This window comes from Plectropomus leopardus, chromosome 7, assembly GCF_026936395.1.
Source record: "Plectropomus leopardus strain MGB_pleo_1.0 chromosome 7, ASM2693639v1, whole genome shotgun sequence".
Lineage (NCBI taxonomy): Eukaryota > Metazoa > Chordata > Actinopteri > Perciformes > Serranidae > Plectropomus > Plectropomus leopardus.
This window is the reverse complement of record NC_142182.1, coordinates 19139185-19158430: the sequence shown is the minus strand read 5'-3', so window position 1 is coordinate 19158430 and position 19246 is coordinate 19139185. Positions and strand designations below refer to the sequence as shown.

General features: G+C 38.6%; 1 protein-coding gene across 1 annotated transcript in view; it reads right to left on the bottom strand.

Annotated features, from left to right (window-relative positions):
- The window catches only part of plcg2 (phospholipase C, gamma 2), a 28794-nt gene that overhangs the window by 2944 nt on the left and 6604 nt on the right, over nucleotides 1–19246 (bottom strand). The window contains exons 3-29 of the mRNA XM_042495529.2: nucleotides 17326–17475; nucleotides 15588–15681; nucleotides 15427–15474; nucleotides 14378–14462; nucleotides 13289–13369; nucleotides 13146–13189; nucleotides 12968–13040; nucleotides 11952–12053; nucleotides 11518–11636; nucleotides 10581–10666; nucleotides 10288–10405; nucleotides 9778–9946; nucleotides 9548–9643; nucleotides 9291–9377; nucleotides 8888–9057; nucleotides 8493–8693; nucleotides 6899–7021; nucleotides 6644–6824; nucleotides 5876–5944; nucleotides 5681–5790; nucleotides 5388–5484; nucleotides 5220–5292; nucleotides 3226–3398; nucleotides 2334–2436; nucleotides 1273–1476; nucleotides 330–469; nucleotides 15–123 (exon numbers count right to left, since the gene is read on the bottom strand). Of these exons, the coding sequence (XP_042351463.1) occupies nucleotides 15–123; nucleotides 330–469; nucleotides 1273–1476; nucleotides 2334–2436; nucleotides 3226–3398; nucleotides 5220–5292; nucleotides 5388–5484; nucleotides 5681–5790; nucleotides 5876–5944; nucleotides 6644–6824; nucleotides 6899–7021; nucleotides 8493–8693; nucleotides 8888–9057; nucleotides 9291–9377; nucleotides 9548–9643; nucleotides 9778–9946; nucleotides 10288–10405; nucleotides 10581–10666; nucleotides 11518–11636; nucleotides 11952–12053; nucleotides 12968–13040; nucleotides 13146–13189; nucleotides 13289–13369; nucleotides 14378–14462; nucleotides 15427–15474; nucleotides 15588–15681; nucleotides 17326–17475 (3105 nt within the window). The remainder of the gene's footprint in view (nucleotides 1–14; nucleotides 124–329; nucleotides 470–1272; nucleotides 1477–2333; nucleotides 2437–3225; nucleotides 3399–5219; nucleotides 5293–5387; nucleotides 5485–5680; nucleotides 5791–5875; nucleotides 5945–6643; nucleotides 6825–6898; nucleotides 7022–8492; nucleotides 8694–8887; nucleotides 9058–9290; nucleotides 9378–9547; nucleotides 9644–9777; nucleotides 9947–10287; nucleotides 10406–10580; nucleotides 10667–11517; nucleotides 11637–11951; nucleotides 12054–12967; nucleotides 13041–13145; nucleotides 13190–13288; nucleotides 13370–14377; nucleotides 14463–15426; nucleotides 15475–15587; nucleotides 15682–17325; nucleotides 17476–19246) is intronic.

The following is a 19246-nucleotide window of genomic DNA, read 5'->3' as shown; positions in this document are numbered from 1 at the left end:
CTGCATTTCCTTACGATAGACAATGGTCTTGAACTTCGCATCTGTGTGCCCACACAGCTCGATCTCCACGAATGGACTGGCGATGCTGCGGCCGGGTTTAGGAAGGTGTCTGGCCGCAATCACCTGCAAACAATCACAACTGCTGTAATAAAGTTCATCGAGACCAACAAGCAAAACGTCAGTATGCTGCTTTTCATCAAGCATTTGCTTATTTAATTACAAAATAAAAAGAAGCCAATCAGCATCATGCACCTCTCGCAACGATACATGATAATGTATGTGTGAGCTTGCTATTATTAGATATGTGTGTGTGTTGTGTACAGACGTACCCTAACTGCAATTTCATACTTGACCTTCTTCTTCTCCTGCTGAGGGTCGTAGCTATCATAGCGCATGAACTCCGGCTGCAGAACGTAACCCGTAGCTCCATTGAGACTGAAGAGGGCACTGTTCAGCTGGGTGTATTTATCTGGGTGAACACAAACACTCATTTTAAGAACAGAAGTCGAGAGTTAACTGTGAACTGTATGCCTCTGCATTTCACTTGTGTCCCACAATCCCCCCCCCCCAACTGAGTCACTGAGTGTACAGAGGTCACATATGGGCCTAACAAGTTAGAGCAGAAACACTGTCTGTGTGAGCGACACTGGTCAGGCGTGGCACATTAAGAGAAACGGTGGCTCGCTGTTTTTCTTCTGAGTGACAGCAGAAATACTTAAAGTGGTGTTTTTAAAGTTATATCAACTCTATACCACCTTTAACTACAGTTTCAATGCCTCTTTGTCACTGACATGAGGAAATACAAACACATCTGGTTTATTCAATCTTTCCTATTTCTGTTTCAAAATAAAAGCCCTCTGACAACGTTTCTGTTGACAGAATCGCATCAGTTGGCGCACAAGGCATTTTATAGTGAATTTTTTTCAGGAACTCTGTTGTTGACAATGCAGGGGCTTGCACATCTTCATAAATGAGTGGAGTATGTGCTAATAATTGTGGAAATACAGTACTCATAGCAGCAGGCAACCCCAAAGAAGCATCACAGCAACAACACTGCCAGTGTGAACACCTTAAGAGTGCAAGATGCAGCAGTTCAGCAAGGGTGCTGACATGCACTGCTCCTCCATGCAGTATGTTGCAAGGCATAATGTGACCCATCCCTTTAATCATGGGAATGGGTGGATATACAGGAGAACAAGTATTGTATAGACTCTCAACATTTTCCTCTGCAGTTGTCTCTTCTGGAGGCTCGACCAAGATAATCTACTGTACCTGCAGTCTGGAAGTTAAGTGCAACCATGTGGCTCCCAACAGCCCACAGTGGGTAAGGGTCATAGTTGGAGGACTCCACACGCTGGCCTTTTGGGTAGATTCGACTCAGAGACTTGCGGTTGTACTGCAGGAATTCCTTGGTGCGGCTCTTTCCTGGAATCTTGTTCTCCACAAAAGAGCGGATCTCTTTGTAGTTGTAGCTGTCTGTGGAGACGAAGGAAATGGCACTCATTTGAGACAAACAGGTTGAGCTGATAATGACTTATGCCATGTCGACTGATACCAACAGACCAATATACAGTTATGAAGCTGTGGACACTTAATACCTGTGAATATACTGAATATCTTTAACTTCACATGTTGTTATTTGGTTGTTGGTTGTTGATAATTTCAAAAATTGTTAGCTGATGCTAGCTGGTGATGTCAGTGACCCAATGTTTGCGACTTCCTAAGGATGAGGTAGTTGAGGGAAATGGCTAAGTTTGTGATTGGTTGTCAAGCCTGCTGCCAGTGATGACAACGTAGCAGGTAACCTACCAAAACACATTGTTACCTGGACATATGAGCTAGCATACTGCTAGCGGCAGATTTCATAGACAATAATGATAAATATGAATAACAAATAACATTATTATATATATCAATCATGTAACAAAATTATTACAAATTTTAAAATGATTAAAAACATTTTTTTCCATTTTTTTGTGTTGTTTTTTTAAAAAAACTTTTTTGTTTTGCTTTTTAAAAATAAATAAAGGTAATATTCTTTTGATTTTTTTTTTTTTTTTTTTTTACAAATTTCTTGCTAATTTTTGGGTTCTGTCATCTTTTGTTGCTCACTGCCTGTTCCCCCTTGCCCAGGTTTCAAAGGGTTGAAGTAATGGTACAACTAGACCGCCTTAAAGAGTACAGCCTGTTTGCATTGGTGCATATTTCAGCTGAGAAGCTGTGGTAAAAAGTTTGTTCACAGTAGCTCTCGTCACATCACAATGCCGCTTGTGTTCACAGGTCTTTGTGTTCACAGGTCTTTGTTTTCAGTTTGCACATATGCATGTGTCTACCAAAGCGGTCCTTCTCCTTGCTGCGCGGCTGACAGTAGACCACCAGGTCCGACATCTCCATGGCAACCTCTGCCTTCTTCTCCACTTCCTCCTGCTGTCTTATCTAGGATTAGACAAAAAAAGTCACTTCCTGTTTGCACGGTGATGCTGCCAGACCACCAGTAAAAACACCCATTGTGGTTATACAGTCTGTTTTAATCATATACTGCTCTTAAATTCATTCTGAAGTAATGTTACACAGACTGCCAGCATGTAAACCACGTTATAAATACAAGTGGTGCAAGGTAACAATGTAGTAATATTTTATTACATTACTTATTCTATTATTTTTGGGGAGTATCTGTATGTTAGATGAGTTTTTATATTTCTGTCACCTTTCACTTTTACTCCACTACACTTCCTAAATACAATGTATACTTTTAATTCATTAAACTACCCTTAATCATTTTAGCTACTTACTACAAAATAGGGAAGGAGAGACGAACGGACGGATGGACAAAGGGAAAACTGGATTTCCTTCTTTAGAACCTTAAGTTGTTAAAAAAATCTCCTAGTTTTTCTTCAAGTGCAATGTATGTTTATTTTTAAAGTGGTGCATGTATAAAGAAAAAAACTTCATAACTCTAAATCTCGACTGCTTGCTTTTTATTACCAGCATTTACTTTTGCTTTTACTTTCATATCTTAAGTACATTTTATACCATCATTTTTGCTTTAACACTTACGTACTTGAAATATCAGATACTTTTAGCCTTTTACTTAGGTAATATTCTAATGGCTATTTTAACTTGTACCAAAGTCATTTTCTAGTAAAATATCAGTACTTTTGCCTAAGTATGGCTTGGATTAGATGTCTCCTCTACATGTACTATCATATAACATAAAATACTAACCTCCTGTTCCCTGTTATACTGTTTGCTCATCTCTCTCTGAGTGATGTCCCAGGCCACTTGGTACCATTCAAATAGCTCCTCCAGAGAGTCTGCAGCCAGGTCAAACTGCAGGTTGTCCTGTTCCACGTCCTGCAAGGTCAACACGTTGGGCTTCCCATTTTTACCGTTCTTCACTAGAGACAAGGAGGAAAATAAGCAAAGTGAGGGAGGGCAAAGAGGGATGCACAACTCCCATATTTTTATAGACAATATAAATTTGAACACTTTGTTTTAGCCTTTACTAGATAGGACAGATCAATAGCGTGAAGGGGGGGAGACAGAGAGGGGACAACATGCAGCAAAGGGCCTCGAGCAGGAGTCAAACCTGAGGCTGCTGCAGCATGGACATTGCCCTCATTCATGGGGCGCCTGCTTTATCCACTCAGCCACAGACGCCCCAGTATATTGAGTCTTAAACTAGGGTTTTCTGTCCTGTGAAGATGCCTCTCTTTTAACCTGGCTAAATCTCCATGGTAACTTATGCGGCAAACTGAACCTGTTCTGAACCAGTTTATGTTCTAAGTTTCTCCTTGAAATCAGCAGAAAAGCGCCTTTCACAGCTTTTTTGAGTAGCGTCACTCTATAGTCACTGTCAATATATAAACCATATAAATTGTCAGCTGAGAGCAAACGTTATAAATACACTTTATTCAACTCGTTGAGGAGTAATGTTACATAAATGCAGACCAAACAAAGCCTTTCAGTTACAGTAGCACTTCCTGTAGGCATCGTGTCCCAATTATTTCTTTACACAGGGACCTAAAATTTATCAGTGATGCAGAAAAACTGAGCAAGAATATCCTTTATTTTGTTCACACGGTTGTTCTTGCTCTCAGTTAACTACTGAACATGTCTGTAGAGTTCTCTGGTCCATTTTTCAAAAGCGACTCTACAAGAAGCTACTATAAAACCTACTGGTAAAATTAAAAATTAACAGTTCACTACATTTTCTAATTAGGATATCTACTATCTACATATCTACTTCTACTACATATGAAATGCAGAATAATTCCTTTATATCATAACATGCCATTACCACCATGGATTATGTTTATATGCTCAATTGTGATATGCTGAAGTCCATTTTACATCACTGGTATGTTACAGCTGACAGATTAGTCTATTAGTATTAATCACTGATAATATTCAATCAGTAAAATTTATTTCACTTTGATTGGTCCACAAACTAAAGTGATTTACATGTCTCCTTCATCAGGCTACAGTATGTCAGACCTAAATATCGCCAACTTCTTGATTATGTTCATATCCATTGCATCAGATTTAAAGTTTCAGAGCTGCAGACTGAGCAGCTGACATGTGAGGAAAAAAAGTGAACAATTAAATGGGCATTCACTCAATTTGTAATTTTTTGCCAGCGTTCATCTCTCGCCTTAATTTAAGCAACAGTGTAGCTTTTTAGGATGATACTTTTGGATATTCTCTAAAGGTGAAAGTAGACGTCATGCAATCAAGCATTTTTAATCGTCAAATGGCGCTCTGAATGTGTCATTTGACTTGTTTTCTGTGAATGCGCTCATAGCCAGAAGCAGAAAGCCTGAGTTAACAGAGACACTGGATAACCTCCCTTGTGGTACCTGTTATCTCTGACCAGGGCTTTGGGGTTTGTCTGGTCAGCTCAGTTTAAAAGAGCCTGGCTATGTTGAACTGGCTTTGTGGTACAGCCCCCAGGTTGTAGGTGCATGCGCACAAAATACAAACAAAAAGGGAAACTAAAGAGTACATGCACACCAATGGTTTCATGCTACTGATTGTGGTAGCAGTGGAAGGAAATGAAGCAATGTGCCATGGAGGGAGGTGTTTTTTTGTCCTACTTACAAGCCTTGCGATTTAGTTGTTAAACCAAAGGAGCAGCATCAGTGTCGTGAGAATTGTGTTTGTTTCAATCTCTGAGTTTAGTAAATGTAAAGCATGCATCAGACACTAAGATAACTCACAGTTTTGGATGTTGAACTTGGAGATGTCCACAATACCCTTACATAGTTCACCCAGTGGGTTGTCTTCCATGTCCTGTTTTGAAACAAATCACAAACACGGGGAGTATCTTCGGTCAGTTGCTATGCTGATTGACCTCCATTTAAACTGTGATTTCCTGTAATCTTCACCTGTCCTTTGGTCTCAGGTTTGGTGTTGTTGGAAACTTCCTCTACATAGTTAGACGGGAAGTACTGCTGCAACTTTCCACCATAGTCACCTTTCCACCTGTAGGGAGGAGAATGAGAAGAAAAACGTCAACAGTAACGTTTGTTCTTTGTTTGTGTTTGCAGTTGGCCACGCTAGCAAAGTTTATGCAGACAGCCCCCCAAGATGCAGAGGACAATTGTGACTTTCCAAAAATATGGCAGACGAACAATCTTTGATATAGCCAGTTGCTGCCAACGTGTGTGGAAGTACTCACCATCCGTCACTCTCCTTTGACACATTGTGTATCAAAGCTCCTTTACTGAAGCTGAGCTCATCTGGCCTTTCAGCCTGGTAGCTGTATATAGTCTTAACTGTACTTTGAGGCTAAAGGAGACAAACACGCACAATCAGGAAACTGCACAAGGGAACAGACGACCAAAGCTTGCAGAGTAAAACTGTATATACGCACCAGTGAGGGCTCAATCTCGTTAGGCTCCACATATGTCTTCACCTCATATAGAGAGGCACAGTCTTTCTCCTGTGTTTGCACAATACAGTTAGGTACCACTCAGTGCAGAGGACATGTTATTGAAACATATACTGAACTGATATCAGCCTTAAATGTTCAGTCGCAGGGCTTCAACAATGAGCAAAATAAAAGTGGAGAGATGGGATGCAATGTTTTAATTTGATTTGAATTTTTGTTTTTTTTTCTTGATATAATATATCGATAACTAAGGTCTCAGTTCGTCTTTTCTTTTATATACTATTTGCTGCTACAATGTCCTTACAGCAGTGATATTCAACTTGTAGCCCTAAGGCCAAATCTGGCCCTCATTATGATGCTGGGTGCCCCCCCTACCAGTTTTCAATTCACAATAAAAATAAAGTGATCGCACTAGGACTCTAAAATCTTGGAAATGTCCCAAAATCCTAGAAATGTCCTAAAATCCTTGAAATATCAAACATCCTATAAACGTCCTAAAATCCTTGAAGTGCCTAAAATCCTAGAGATGTAAAATCCTTGAAATATCCAGAAATGTCCCAAAATCCTGCAATGTCTAAAAATTTTGAAATGTACTTAAATCTTAGAAACATATATGGGACTGTTGGGACTGGCCCCTGGTCTCCTGTCATTTTGCAAAAGTGGCCCCAAAGCGAAGCAGGTTGACTGTCTGTGCCCTACAGGGCTTCTTAACATTTCTCTGGTCTCTGTATGTCTCCTGCTGTAACTCACTGTGCTGAAGTGGTCCACCAGCTTGGGGGTGACTGGGTAACGTAGCTTGATCTTGCGATACAGTGGCTTCTGTCTGAAGTAGTTGACCAGCTCCACGAGGCTCTCAAACTCTGTCGTGGTGCCGAGCAGATACATGTTGCCCTCCTTCTGGATCCGACAGTGTTTCACCTTACCGTCCCCTCTGAAAGAGAGAGATGATTAATACAATAATAAAACATCTAGCAAAGAGAAATAAAGTGTTAAGTGTCATTTCACCTGAATGTAATGGCGAAAGAGTCTGTTTCTCCTTCTCTCTGACGGATGAGGAAAGCGCCGTCTCTAGGAATCCTCAGCAGGTAATCTTCTGCCTGACCTCTGCTCAGGTTACTGTAGAACCACCTGCACAACACACACACACACACACACACACACACACACACACACACACACAATAATAGTTATATTATGTATGTATTGGTCTGTGTGTGTGTGTTTGTATTTGAAGATAGCTATCAAAAAATACAAGTATTCAGTCATATGTCAGTGGTATCTCGGGTATCACTACACAGTATGCGGCTTTGACAAAAGAGGTTTTGTTTTGTTTATGTCAATGAAGCTTATTCAAATGGATTCAAAATAAACTGACAAAACAGACAGCGGAAAGAGTTACTGACCTTCTGTGGGTGTACAAGTGAAAGTGAGAAATAGAAGGCATACATGTGTGGTTGATTCAAAGCAAATGTAAGAGGTGAAGCTTTATCAAACCAACATCTGTATGAAAATCATCGTGCCGTCAAAAAGAGCTCATTATATAAACATATAAAGGGATGACTAGGTTTTTATCAGTGGTTTCAGGAAAATTTACGGCCCGTGGTGGTTACGAAACCTGAGCAAACCTCACTGTGTGAACAATGATGATTATAATGAACCTCACACCAGCACAGTACCGAAACTGCACTCCTCCTGGGGGAGTTAGAGAGTGCTACCAGCAGAAGTAAGTCACAGAAATAACTTCTCAATATCAAGAAAATGCAAATATTTGATTAAAAAAAAAAAAAGTCAGGTCATCTTTTACAAATCGGAGTCAGGTCTTGAGTCTTGAATTCTGAGTTAAAGTTAAGTTGAGTCTTTTACTTTTTTTTGGCTGTGGGCTTAAGAGTGAAACTAGAAATATCACCACACGTTTATATACCTCTCACAGGTTCAAGGTGGACACCCAGGATGAGTGTCACCTATTCATTATCTGACCAAATTTTTATGAAGCCACAGTTGACCTTTGACGTCTTAGATACAAAATCTCAACACTTCATCATAATATCCTATTAACATCTGTGTGAACTTTGAACGTATGAATTCTTGATTTATGGCCCAAAACACTGTTCATGAGATCAACGGGACTTCAACCTTCAACCACCAGATTCTAATCAGTTAATTGCTGAGTACAAGTGGACATTTGTGTCATATTTGAAAAAACAAATGACTCAGGGTTTTCTTGAGATACTGCATTCAAAAGAATAAGACAAATGTAAGGTTACCTTGACCTTTAAGTGTGACCACCAAAGTCTAATCAGTTTATCCTTAAGTCCATGTGGATGTTTGTGCCCAAAAAAAAAATTCCCTTAAGGCATTCTTGAGATATCACATTCACAAGAATGCATCGTATGTACATACGGACAACCAGAAAACATAATGCTTAAGGCATAAAGAAGTGTTTTCTCCTAATTTCAGAGAATGAAAAATAAATGCTTCACTTAACAAAAATTAAATCAAGACCTCATAATTAATAACTAGCCTACTTGTATGATGATTTTTAGCTTGTGTATCCTGTCCCTGTGATTGATCGTGTTTGTTTATACAATGTATGACAAACCCTTCTCGTAGATGAGGGTTGGGCTGTGGTACAGCATCAGTGAGGCGCAGCTCAAAGTCTTGGCAGCGCAGCGGGTTTTCTCTGTAGTGCTGGATCACAGCGTACACGCTGGGGAAATGCAGGTTCGGATTCAGGTAGAAGTAAGTGTGTGCCCCCTCTGAGACCGAGCGAATACGACAGTGCTGGACCCTCCCACTGCGCCTGAAATACAAGATGTGTGGTCAATTATCTAATTTAAAGAGGAGGCACAGGCACAGGCTCAGCCGCACCTTCATACAGGCCACATCCTTGAAAAAGGTGGCCGCTTCAACAGGAAGGTGTATCACACAAAAAAAAATTCAGTCATCAAGTTTTTGCTTGGGCTAGACATGTAATCAAAAAATTGCAAATTGTACCAGAAGGAGAGTGTGTAGTCTGTGACATAGGTATCGCTCTGTCGAACCAAGAAGGTACCGTCTCTTCCCCCAGTCTCTGCACAGTAATCATGGATCAGCCGCTCGGCCATCAGCCTGCCTTCATTCATGCGACCGTGAAACCAAGGCTCTGAACAGTGCATGTCCTGGTACTGGGAAAGAAAACAGCAACACTGGTTTTAACACCTGAACATTGTTATTGTTTCTTCTTGTTGGTTGTAAGAAAATGATCACCGACAATCATTACTTCTTAAAATTATGTTTAATGGATGTCTAGATTTGATTATAACACTAATGAACCTTGGATGTTTTATACAAAAGTTCATCCTAAAATAAAAACAATGTATTAAAATGTTGTTGGTTTTTTTTCCCATCTCTCCTTTACCTTCCTGGGATCTTCTTCTTCTTCCTCATACTCCTCTGCATAGTACAGCTTATCATCAGAGATCACACAGTAGTGCCTGTTCCACCGCTGAGAAAGAGAAATGAAAAGGTGTAAGTTAACTTGCAAATGCAAACAAGCTAATTATAAAGGGGATTTTTCAGAGCAACATGCAATAGTTTTGCATGCATTATCTCATTTACAAATGTTTTTATGGCTCTAACACATAAGATGCATGTCACTGACCCCTCTGACAGTACCTGATCCACAGGGTCCCAGATCTCCAGATCTCCCTGTTTCTGTCCCTTTCTGAAGTCTTTACTGAGTCCTCCTCCCTCCACATTAAGCTTCTTGTGCTGCACAAGCAGGAAACAAGCAGAGCAGTCATTACTAATGATGATACATAGCAAAACAAAACCTCTTCTCACTGATATACCAGCACACTGATGTGTCAGTGGAGTTGGTATAGACACACATGCACACACAGCACCTTGAGTATGATCTTGTTCTTCAGCTGTGTAGGTGATGGTAGCTGCTCGGCCATCTGCTCCACAGGTTCAGTCAGCAGTTTGTCTCCAAACACTTCTTTGAAGATACGAGCCATCTGACGCTGCTGCTCTAAAGGGCAGTGCTCCTCTATGGACAGGATCAGTGGGAACCTGAGAGAGAGAGAGAAAAGCATGGTCATCAAGACAACATGCTTGAGACAACTGACAGTTGTGAGATGATAATGTTAAGTAATATGGACATCTGAAATGGATTAATGTAAAATTTTGCTGAAAACAAGTTGAATATATTGCCATGTGAAAGGAATGGGATTTGATGCAATAGCTCAAAGGAATTTTACTTTAACATTTTTAATTATTTTTTTAAAGGGGAAAACATCTTGATATAGTGTAATGACATAAAATAATACAAACAATGATTTTGCAAATTAAATTCAGAGTAGAATTAGTAAGGTAGATAATGTACATAAAATCAGTGTTATTGTGATTCTTACTCTGACGTGACAAAAGCGTGATTGTTAATGGCTTTGACCACATCTTCAAACTTGATCTTGGTCGTCCGGGTCCAGCCGTGGTAAATGATTGGCTCCCCAGGCCCTTCCCAGCAGTCCACTGAACAGATCCAGCACCACACAAAGCAGAAAATAAAATACTGTTTATAATTATTTTACCCTGATTAAGTTCTTTTTCCATTTGTGATGACTAATGCTGCTGATGTAACCGCCAAATATGGACTACAATACATCCGTGATCTAAGTGTTGCACACTAAGGCTGATTTATACTGACATTCAACACAGCGGCATCCCAGACGCAGACAGCGCACATAAGCCTCTGTAGAAGACTCACTACGAAGCTGATCACCTGTCAGGTAGCTGTTGAAGAACACACAAAACAGCACAAATGCTAAATTACATATACTTCCCAAAAATTACAACCATGGTCATGTATTTTTATATTTATTTTTACTATGGATGTCAGGTTTTAGATGCTTGCTGATAAATTAGCAGACTATCTGTTAACACTTTCTTTTTGAAGGTTTAAAATATGTAGCTTATGGCTTTATTCATGTTAAAAATAATGAACTAATAGTTATAGGCTATCAATATAAATAATATTTGGCCAAATCTGGCCCCCAATAGGGAGCTGGGTAACTACCCAACCATTTTGATAAAGTGTTTCACACTGGGAATTTTTTTTGTACTTTTAGTATACGCAAGGTGCCAGAGTACATAACACAGCATCAAAATAGAGCTTGTTTATTAAAACCAGTGGAAGATCCCCCACACCCCCAACAAAGATCCTTGCTAACCCCCTAATGTCCTAAATCCAAGAAATGTCCCGAAAACCTAGAAACCGCCTCATATATGAGAAATGTCTTAAAATCCTAGAAACGTCCTAAAATCCTAGAAACATGCATGGGGCTGCTGCAACTGGACTCTGGCCTCCTGTAACTCAAAGCAAGTTGAGTACCCTTGGTGTACGGTTTCTGCCTGCATTTTAGCTAAATAATGGCAAATTTGTGATGAAATTATTAGTTAAAATCATAAGCTACTTTACATCAGATTTCAAAATGAATAGCAACCAGTCAGTGTCATTCACTTCTCAAATGAGGAATGTGATCCACTTTGATTTACTACATACAGTATATAACATAGTTCTATTATTACTTGTGTGTTTGTGTTTGTGTTTGTGTTTGTGTGTGTGTGTGTTTAGTCATACTGACGTGTTGTGTGAGGAGCTGATCCAGTAATGGGACAGAGGATTGTTCATGTCCAGGTTGCTGATCTCTGAGTACTTCTCATCCCATATAGAGTTCTCCTTGGAAAACAGGAAACTAAGAAACTAGAGGGGGGAGAAAGGCCTCAGATCTGAGAATTAACACAGTCCCTCATTATTTGTGTGACTCATTTTAGAAATGATAACATAGTTTTAATACATAATCCCAGCTTTAGTCATCAAACTGCAATCCTACGAAAAAAACATTTTAGCCTTTATTTGCCAAATATATGTCAGTGTTACATATAGCAGTGGGGAATCTCTAGACTTGACAGCAGCAAGTATGCTGATGAAAACACATACAGTACCAGCTATCACAGTCTGTTATATTTTTGCATAATCTTTCTCTGTTACACACAGTACACACACAGAGCAGTATACCTCACTGACTGTGAACTCTGGATCGTTTGTTTTTCTCATGGTGTCGTCGATGAAGGTGGTCATCAGTTCTCGGACTTGGTTCAGGTCACTGGCCCAAGATTCCTGGGGGATAAAGAAACACAGAAAAAAGAGGGAAAGACATTAAAATAATTTGAGCAAATGGATAAACAGTCTGTGGGACTATAAAAAAAATCAATAAGTAACTGTATAAATCAGAATCAATTTGCTTCCCAATTATTGGTATCAGCATTGAAAATATTATATTAACACTTCCTTTAAACTGGCCATTAGAAATTTAGGATATAAACAAAATTATTACCAGTTTCCTTAACTGTGAATGATGACAAAAGCCTGCCCTATCATGAGAATATAACTAACTCTAAATAAAACCAGCATTGAGATGGAGATAGGAGGTAGCTCGAGTAAGATTTTCTTATGCAAATAAATATGATGTAAAAAAAAAACATTAGCTGTTATAAAATTGTGATTCAATTAAACCATTATTAAACCATGAAAATTTGAATTTGTTTATTTGGGACTCAGAAGTCGACCTAAACTGATTGTCAATCACATGTCATTATCAGTCAAAACTCAGTTTGGAGTACCTCAGGGGTCAATTCTGGGTTCTCTTTAATATGTTCTATGTATTTCATGCTTCTGCTTGGCACTATTATTTACCACCATGGCATGTTATTGCCTTTATATGCTGATGACACACAGTTATAACCTTTCAGTAAAGCCCACTATCTTATGCTATATTTCCTACAGGACTATCAAGATGATGTCAAAAATTGAATGTCACATTGTTTTCTTTAATTTGACTCTGACAAGACATACTGATTTATCATTGGCCCACAATATTTTTGGTAACAAGTGCTACCAAGTTTTTATCTTGAATCGTTAAAACTGTTCCTAAAAATCCTAAGCTTAAAATCTTGGTGTAATATTCGATACCAGTTCAAATTTCAATTACTGCGTCACTAAAATAGTCTAGTGTTCACTGTAGCTTGTTTTACCTTTTGCTGGTAGATAAGGAATCGCTGGAAGTCATGGAGCAGAACTGCTGAGGCATCTGGTTTATCTGTGTTACTGTATAATGTAGAAGATTAACCACGCAGTCAAACCATGCAGCCAAACTACAAAGTATCTGTTTAAGATTAACTGTTTGCAAAGTTGAGAAAAACAGCCGCTCACCCCAGAATGAAAGCACAAGACTCCTTTTTGAACTCATCAAGGATCTGAGTTTCAAATAAAATTTGAATGAAAATGCTGGAAAAACATATGTGCAAAAAGATAAATGGTATATATTTACTTATATGTGATCAATTCAGACTCACCTCATTCTGTTCAAACATTATAAGATTGTACAATTTATGAAACTGCTCAAAGTCCAGGCGGTCTTTCTTTGCTCCCACTTCCTGTGAAAGCAGAACAAAAAGGCACTGATTGAGTCTACAACAGCAACTACAACAAGCTGGAATATTTATTTCTAAATTTGGTCATGTCTAACCAGTCACTGGCTACGGTTACATGCACACCAATATTCCCCCATTATTTCAAATATGACAATATTCTGAATTTCATGTGGGTCATATAAACAGCATATAAAAATGCTAAATATTCCGAAACAGGCCGTCAGTATTTGGGAATATATACAGCCAGTTCAGAATATGCGTCTCAATTGTTTGTTTTTTTACCACAGTTTGTGACACAGGCCTCTTGTCGGCTCTGAGTGCTGTCATGTATACGTTGTACAAACCAGCTTGCCAACACTTTACAAGGCTGTGGGATAGAGGTGCACGAAAAAGAAAAACCCCACATTTCTGGTAAGAAGGAGAAACACACCTGGTTTTAAACTTCATGTAAGACTTTGACTTTTCAACAGGTTTTTGGATATGCGCAAATATCGCAACACCGACCTTTAAAGAAGGTGTTGGAGGAGGGAGAGTTTAACAAGTCTGCCACTGATAGGAAACTGTAAAAAAAAAAATTCCTATTTTATGCAAAGAAGCAAAATGAAAAGCAGTTCCAGTGATAAACAACATGTAAGGGCACATTAATCGGACTGTGCACAGCTGCATTCAAACGGAAGGGTTAATGGACTATTCATTTTCATTAGACATGTAAACAGCTTAGTAGGAATATTGTCTTTTTCGGAATAAGGGCAAAAACCTGACTATTTTGTGCATGTAAACATACTCAATGACAATATCTGATATGACAGACACGATGCAGTTTGCACTGTAGAACAGATTATTGGTCCTCTGGTTGTCCATGTCTAAGTTGTCTGTAGGTTTAATCATGGAGTCATGTTTCTAAGGCCTGCGAGACAGAGGTGTCTAAACTTTTTTAATAACAAAATCAAAAATATGAAATAATAACAACAAGGATGAGGAAATGACATGAAGAGAAGAAAACAGGAGTACCAGGAATTTGTCTTTAAGAACACGAGAGCTGGGTGCCTTGTAGTTGAGCAAAGCTAGCAGAGCCTTCAGCTCCTTCATGGAGATGCTGGGAAGGACATCAAAACAAAACACATCATGTGAGCATCTGGCCCAACAATCATGGATATGCTCTTTAAAAGTGTTGTTGGTAACTTTTATACAAATTACATTTTTGTCTTATTTGCTTATCCAAACACTATATCTAGACTAAGGATGGGTACAAATTATTGACGATCAAAGTATCAATAAACTCCGATGTTAATGGTTCTGCTGTCGGTATTGGAGAAATCTTTTGAATCTTTTAAAAATATTTTTCTCTATTTTGGTAACATTATCTTTTCATGTTTTTTTCCACCAACTCCAATTTTAATTTGAAATAAGATTCAAGAGTCTGATCTCAAGAGTTGATGTTGACACTGCTTGTGGCCACAAGTGCACGTAAGGGCGAAAACAAGAGCAATCTTTCAAAAAATCTAGGGAACGTTTTTTCCATACAGGTGGAGAAATGTGCCGCTTTCTTCCACCTAGCTCTTAGTTCATCTCCTGTTACTGCATCCACCTGAGGGGTTTTATAGTCTATAATAGTGATTTTTTTTAACAATGCTATTGTTTAATGTTAATTTATATACTGTTCTTACATAAACAGAAAATCAAGCAATGTTAATTCTGTTTCTCATTTCAGCTGTGTTTAAGAGTCCCCTTAGCTTTCCTTCAGCCTTTGCACGTGTCCTGTGTTGCTATCTGGATATAGTGAGAGTTTCAGCTCATAAGACAAAAAGGTATTTTTTTTCATAAAAGTTACCTGGTGTAGTTTTAATGCATTCAATGTTATTTTATCTAAAAATGCTTAGAAAAAAAAGCTCTGAAAGTTTTCAACAGTATAAACAAAAGATGGGATTTTTCTTTATCGGGACAAGTTCCGACAGGTTTCACATGTTGAAAATTTAAATTTGATTACATAAGAAAACACTGCTTTTACGTACACAAGGACACAATATTTATTTTATATTTATGTACAGATTATACGATACCTGTTTGTTTTGGTCTGATTGACAGAATACATCTGCTTCCTCAGCCAACTGGAGGGAAAGGAACGAACAGAGATCAATGACTGGATGAGTCTGTATCACTAATAACTGTGTGCTTATGTGTGTGTGTGCATGAGCGTGTGTGCGTGTGTGTGTGTGTCTACCTTTCTACAAGAACTGGAGTTGGAGCTTCCAGTGTCTCCTTCCTCAGCAATTCTAGTCCTATCAGCCATTTCTGTGCCTCTTCAACAGAGTCGGCTAGAAAATGAGCAAAAATGAAAATACTAAACAGACGTCTAGACATTTGGCACCGTGGGATGATGAGCAGTTCTGCTTTTAATCAACTCTGCTTTTTAGGAAACACTTTGAGCTCTCGCTGTTTTCACGAGAAGAGCTGTTTGACATTCCAACTCACTTCCTGGAGCAAAAGGTGTACCAACCAAAAATGTTAACACAGTCTACACTGTACCAAAGCACTTAACAAGATCTTTGATAATAAACTGACAAACTGTGCAACTAGATCAGGTAGTTTCACTCCAGTAATTCCAAAAGAAACAAGATCAATTGTGTAAAAGCATCAGCCTCAAAGTTGTTGACAGTGTTGGGCAAGTTAGTTTCAAAATGTAATATATTGACAATTACTAGTTACCTCCATTTGAAAGTAATAAGTTACATTACAATATTACTCTGTGTTGAGTAATGTATTACACTACTTTTGCATTACTTTTAACAAAATTACATCAGAGGTGCGACCGGACATAATAAAATGTAAGAGGGCCACTTTGTTTCATAGCAGGTAATCAAAGCACAGAAGATCACTGACTTATAAATCCAGTGGAGGGCGAGTGCAGGTCTGAATCATACATGCATTCACATGCTGTGGTTACCGCCTTATTTTTTAATAAAAATCACCCTCTTATATTAACAACAATGTGATGATACAATTAAGTATAATAGCCTTAATCTTTTTAAAAAAACAAAAATCCTTGGACACAAGGGAGGGCAGGCAGACAGAGGATCTAAGTCTGATAAGTTATAAGATGGGGATCAAAATTTGTAGGCCTATCATACGAAACACAATAAACTTATGCTGAGGATAGCACAACAAACAGATCGCCGTGCAAAACAGTCAATATGAGGAGCACAAATAACAAATACACCGGAGAGAGGGTTCTGTATTAAAAGGGACAATGTGTTGTATGAGATGTGCATGGAGAAACATCGATGTGCAGATCACCAGGATCTGCACATCGACAAAACAATATGTAAACAAACTGAACATGATAATGCACAGTAATGCATCATCAGCACCCTTCTATAATAAAGCCCATAATGACACAACTGGACCCAAGAAGCATCGGGGGATGTTTTTTCTGGCGGCGCACTGGCAGAAGTGTCCCAGTGTGGATAAAAAAAAAAAGAAAACAATGAGCACTTTATTTTGGATGGTACCACATTATTGGACATTGTAAATGTAATAATATTATTTTAAATCCTGTTGGTAACATGTTGTTACTCAATGCTAGAAAGTAAAATGTTGCGGTAATCTGTTACTTTTGCAGCACATTACACCCAACACTTTTTGTTGGTAGGTGTATTTTTAACTTTGCACATGTGAGGGTAATATTTTTTTTTCTCAATTTTTCCATAGCTTTCAGTCTTTATGCTAAGGCTAACCATGTCCTGACTTCAGCTCCCCATTAACTTACACTACACAGATATTAATGTCAATGTTTTATCTCACTTGTATCTACAAGTGTATCTAACAAGTGTATCTCCCAAAATGCTGAAATATTTTTTCCAACAACAATGGTCAGACTAAAATATTGAAAATCTGCATACTGCAGGCCTTCAAAACACAAATATAAATAAATAAATATATAATATGAATGAAAATCTTACCTCCCAGACTGAGAGTGTTGAGAACAAACAGTGAGCCATAGAAGATTGTGAAGCAGCTATTTTCATCGTGTTTGTCTTTGCCATCTTTAAAGCGCTCAAAGTCCTTGGAGTTCCTTCCTGGTCGAATCTCTCTGATCTCAAACAGATCCACTGAAACACAGCACACATATTTCTGGATTTGTTAATTTGAAGGTGATTTGATGATTGTTAAAGTATTTCACTGCTGGAGAGATGCTCTTTTAATAAAACTAGACTGTCTGTGCAGTAGAAAGACGCAAATACTTTTGACATTTTAGCTACATGACCGGAGAAAACAGAGTTAAACATAACTTACAAGATGTAACCCAAACCTAACGCTGTCCTTAACCACCTCTCTCAATCTAACACTTCATAGACACTAGACGCTTCATACCGCTAACTAAGCTTTTTCTACAGGGCCTCTGCTTCTGGACCCCAAATTCTCATATTATTGTCAAACAGTTAACTAAAATAAGTTTCTAAAGACATTTAAGAAAAGAAATAAGCAATCCAGTAACAGAATCTTGTCTATATTTGAGTAGCACTGCCTATTTTTACAGTTTTATCGGAGTTCGGTCATCAAACGCATCATCCGAGGGATGAAAGCTGGGAGAAGAGCAGGTAGATCTGGGCACTGGTAAGATAAAGGAAAGTGTAACATAGTTCCATTACACATACAACCCAAATTGTTTAAGCTGGTTAAAATCCGGCAAAATACTCCTTTAATCATCATTTCTGGGGAAAGCATAATTTCATCTGAGTCACAAAACACAAGTGATTCACAGCATAATACATGTAGGTTGGTCATTTTTCAGTTTCACACATTTTCAGCTCTCATACGGACACCACTATAGTTAGTGTTATTCAGGGCACAGTTATTTTCACACTTGGACACACTATGCTTCTTGCAAGTGAAACATGCACCCTGAATATCTGCAAACCATATCTTTACAGCCACATCACAAATCTCCTGGCAACTCTGACTGTTGTCGTGATGTTATTTATTGCACAAAATAAATTCCTCAGAGTTTAATCACACTGCATGCCTATTGCTGGCCCGGGGTTAAAGACTGCAGTGTGGCAGCGAGCCAGTGTCTAACAAAACCTGCAAGCTGTCTGTAGCATAGCGATCATGACTTCGCTGTGGTACATTCATGTCTTCTGTGAGACAAAAAGGCAAATAAACAACTCAGGGTTTAGTTAGCTGATTTCCAACATAGCTACATGGAACAGCACACTTCAAACAGCCTTTCCAGATCTCAAACTGATTTGAATTTGGTCCTCATTATGGTACAGCAGTAATGAGCTACAAAGCAACTGAGCACAGAATCAGTTTTGTTACCAGCTCAGAAAATGTGGGAAAGGAAATGACAAAAGCAGCTTTCTCTCCCACATCTTGCACGGAAAGGGGCTGAAAAGATACCTGCACTAGTGATGCTCATTAGTGGCAAACAGGATAAATGCTAACAATAAGAACAATGTAATTGCGGCTTGGAATATAACAAGGACAATTCAACATTTGGCTCACGGTGTAGAGCCCATTTGCAAGTGGAACTGTGGTGAATCCTTCAAGTGTCCATCATAATCTCCATGTGTGACATTGTTTATGAAAACCTGTAAGTGGAGTTACTGCATTGTGTAGCACTTGCACAACAAGTGCAACATTCAGCTATGGTGATTTCCGCTTTGTTACATAACTACCATGTCATGGTAGATGACACAAAACAGTTTATATTCTGTTAAATGTAAAACAAAACTTTTCTATTTAACCTTGGGTTTACAGGTTAATTCATATCTGCCTCTGAGAGTTCTGCCACTATTACAATGCAAAAAAGAGTAGAAATCTCTCAAGGGTAGAAAATTGGCTACTGATTTGATTTGTAGAGATATGTGAACCCGCAAA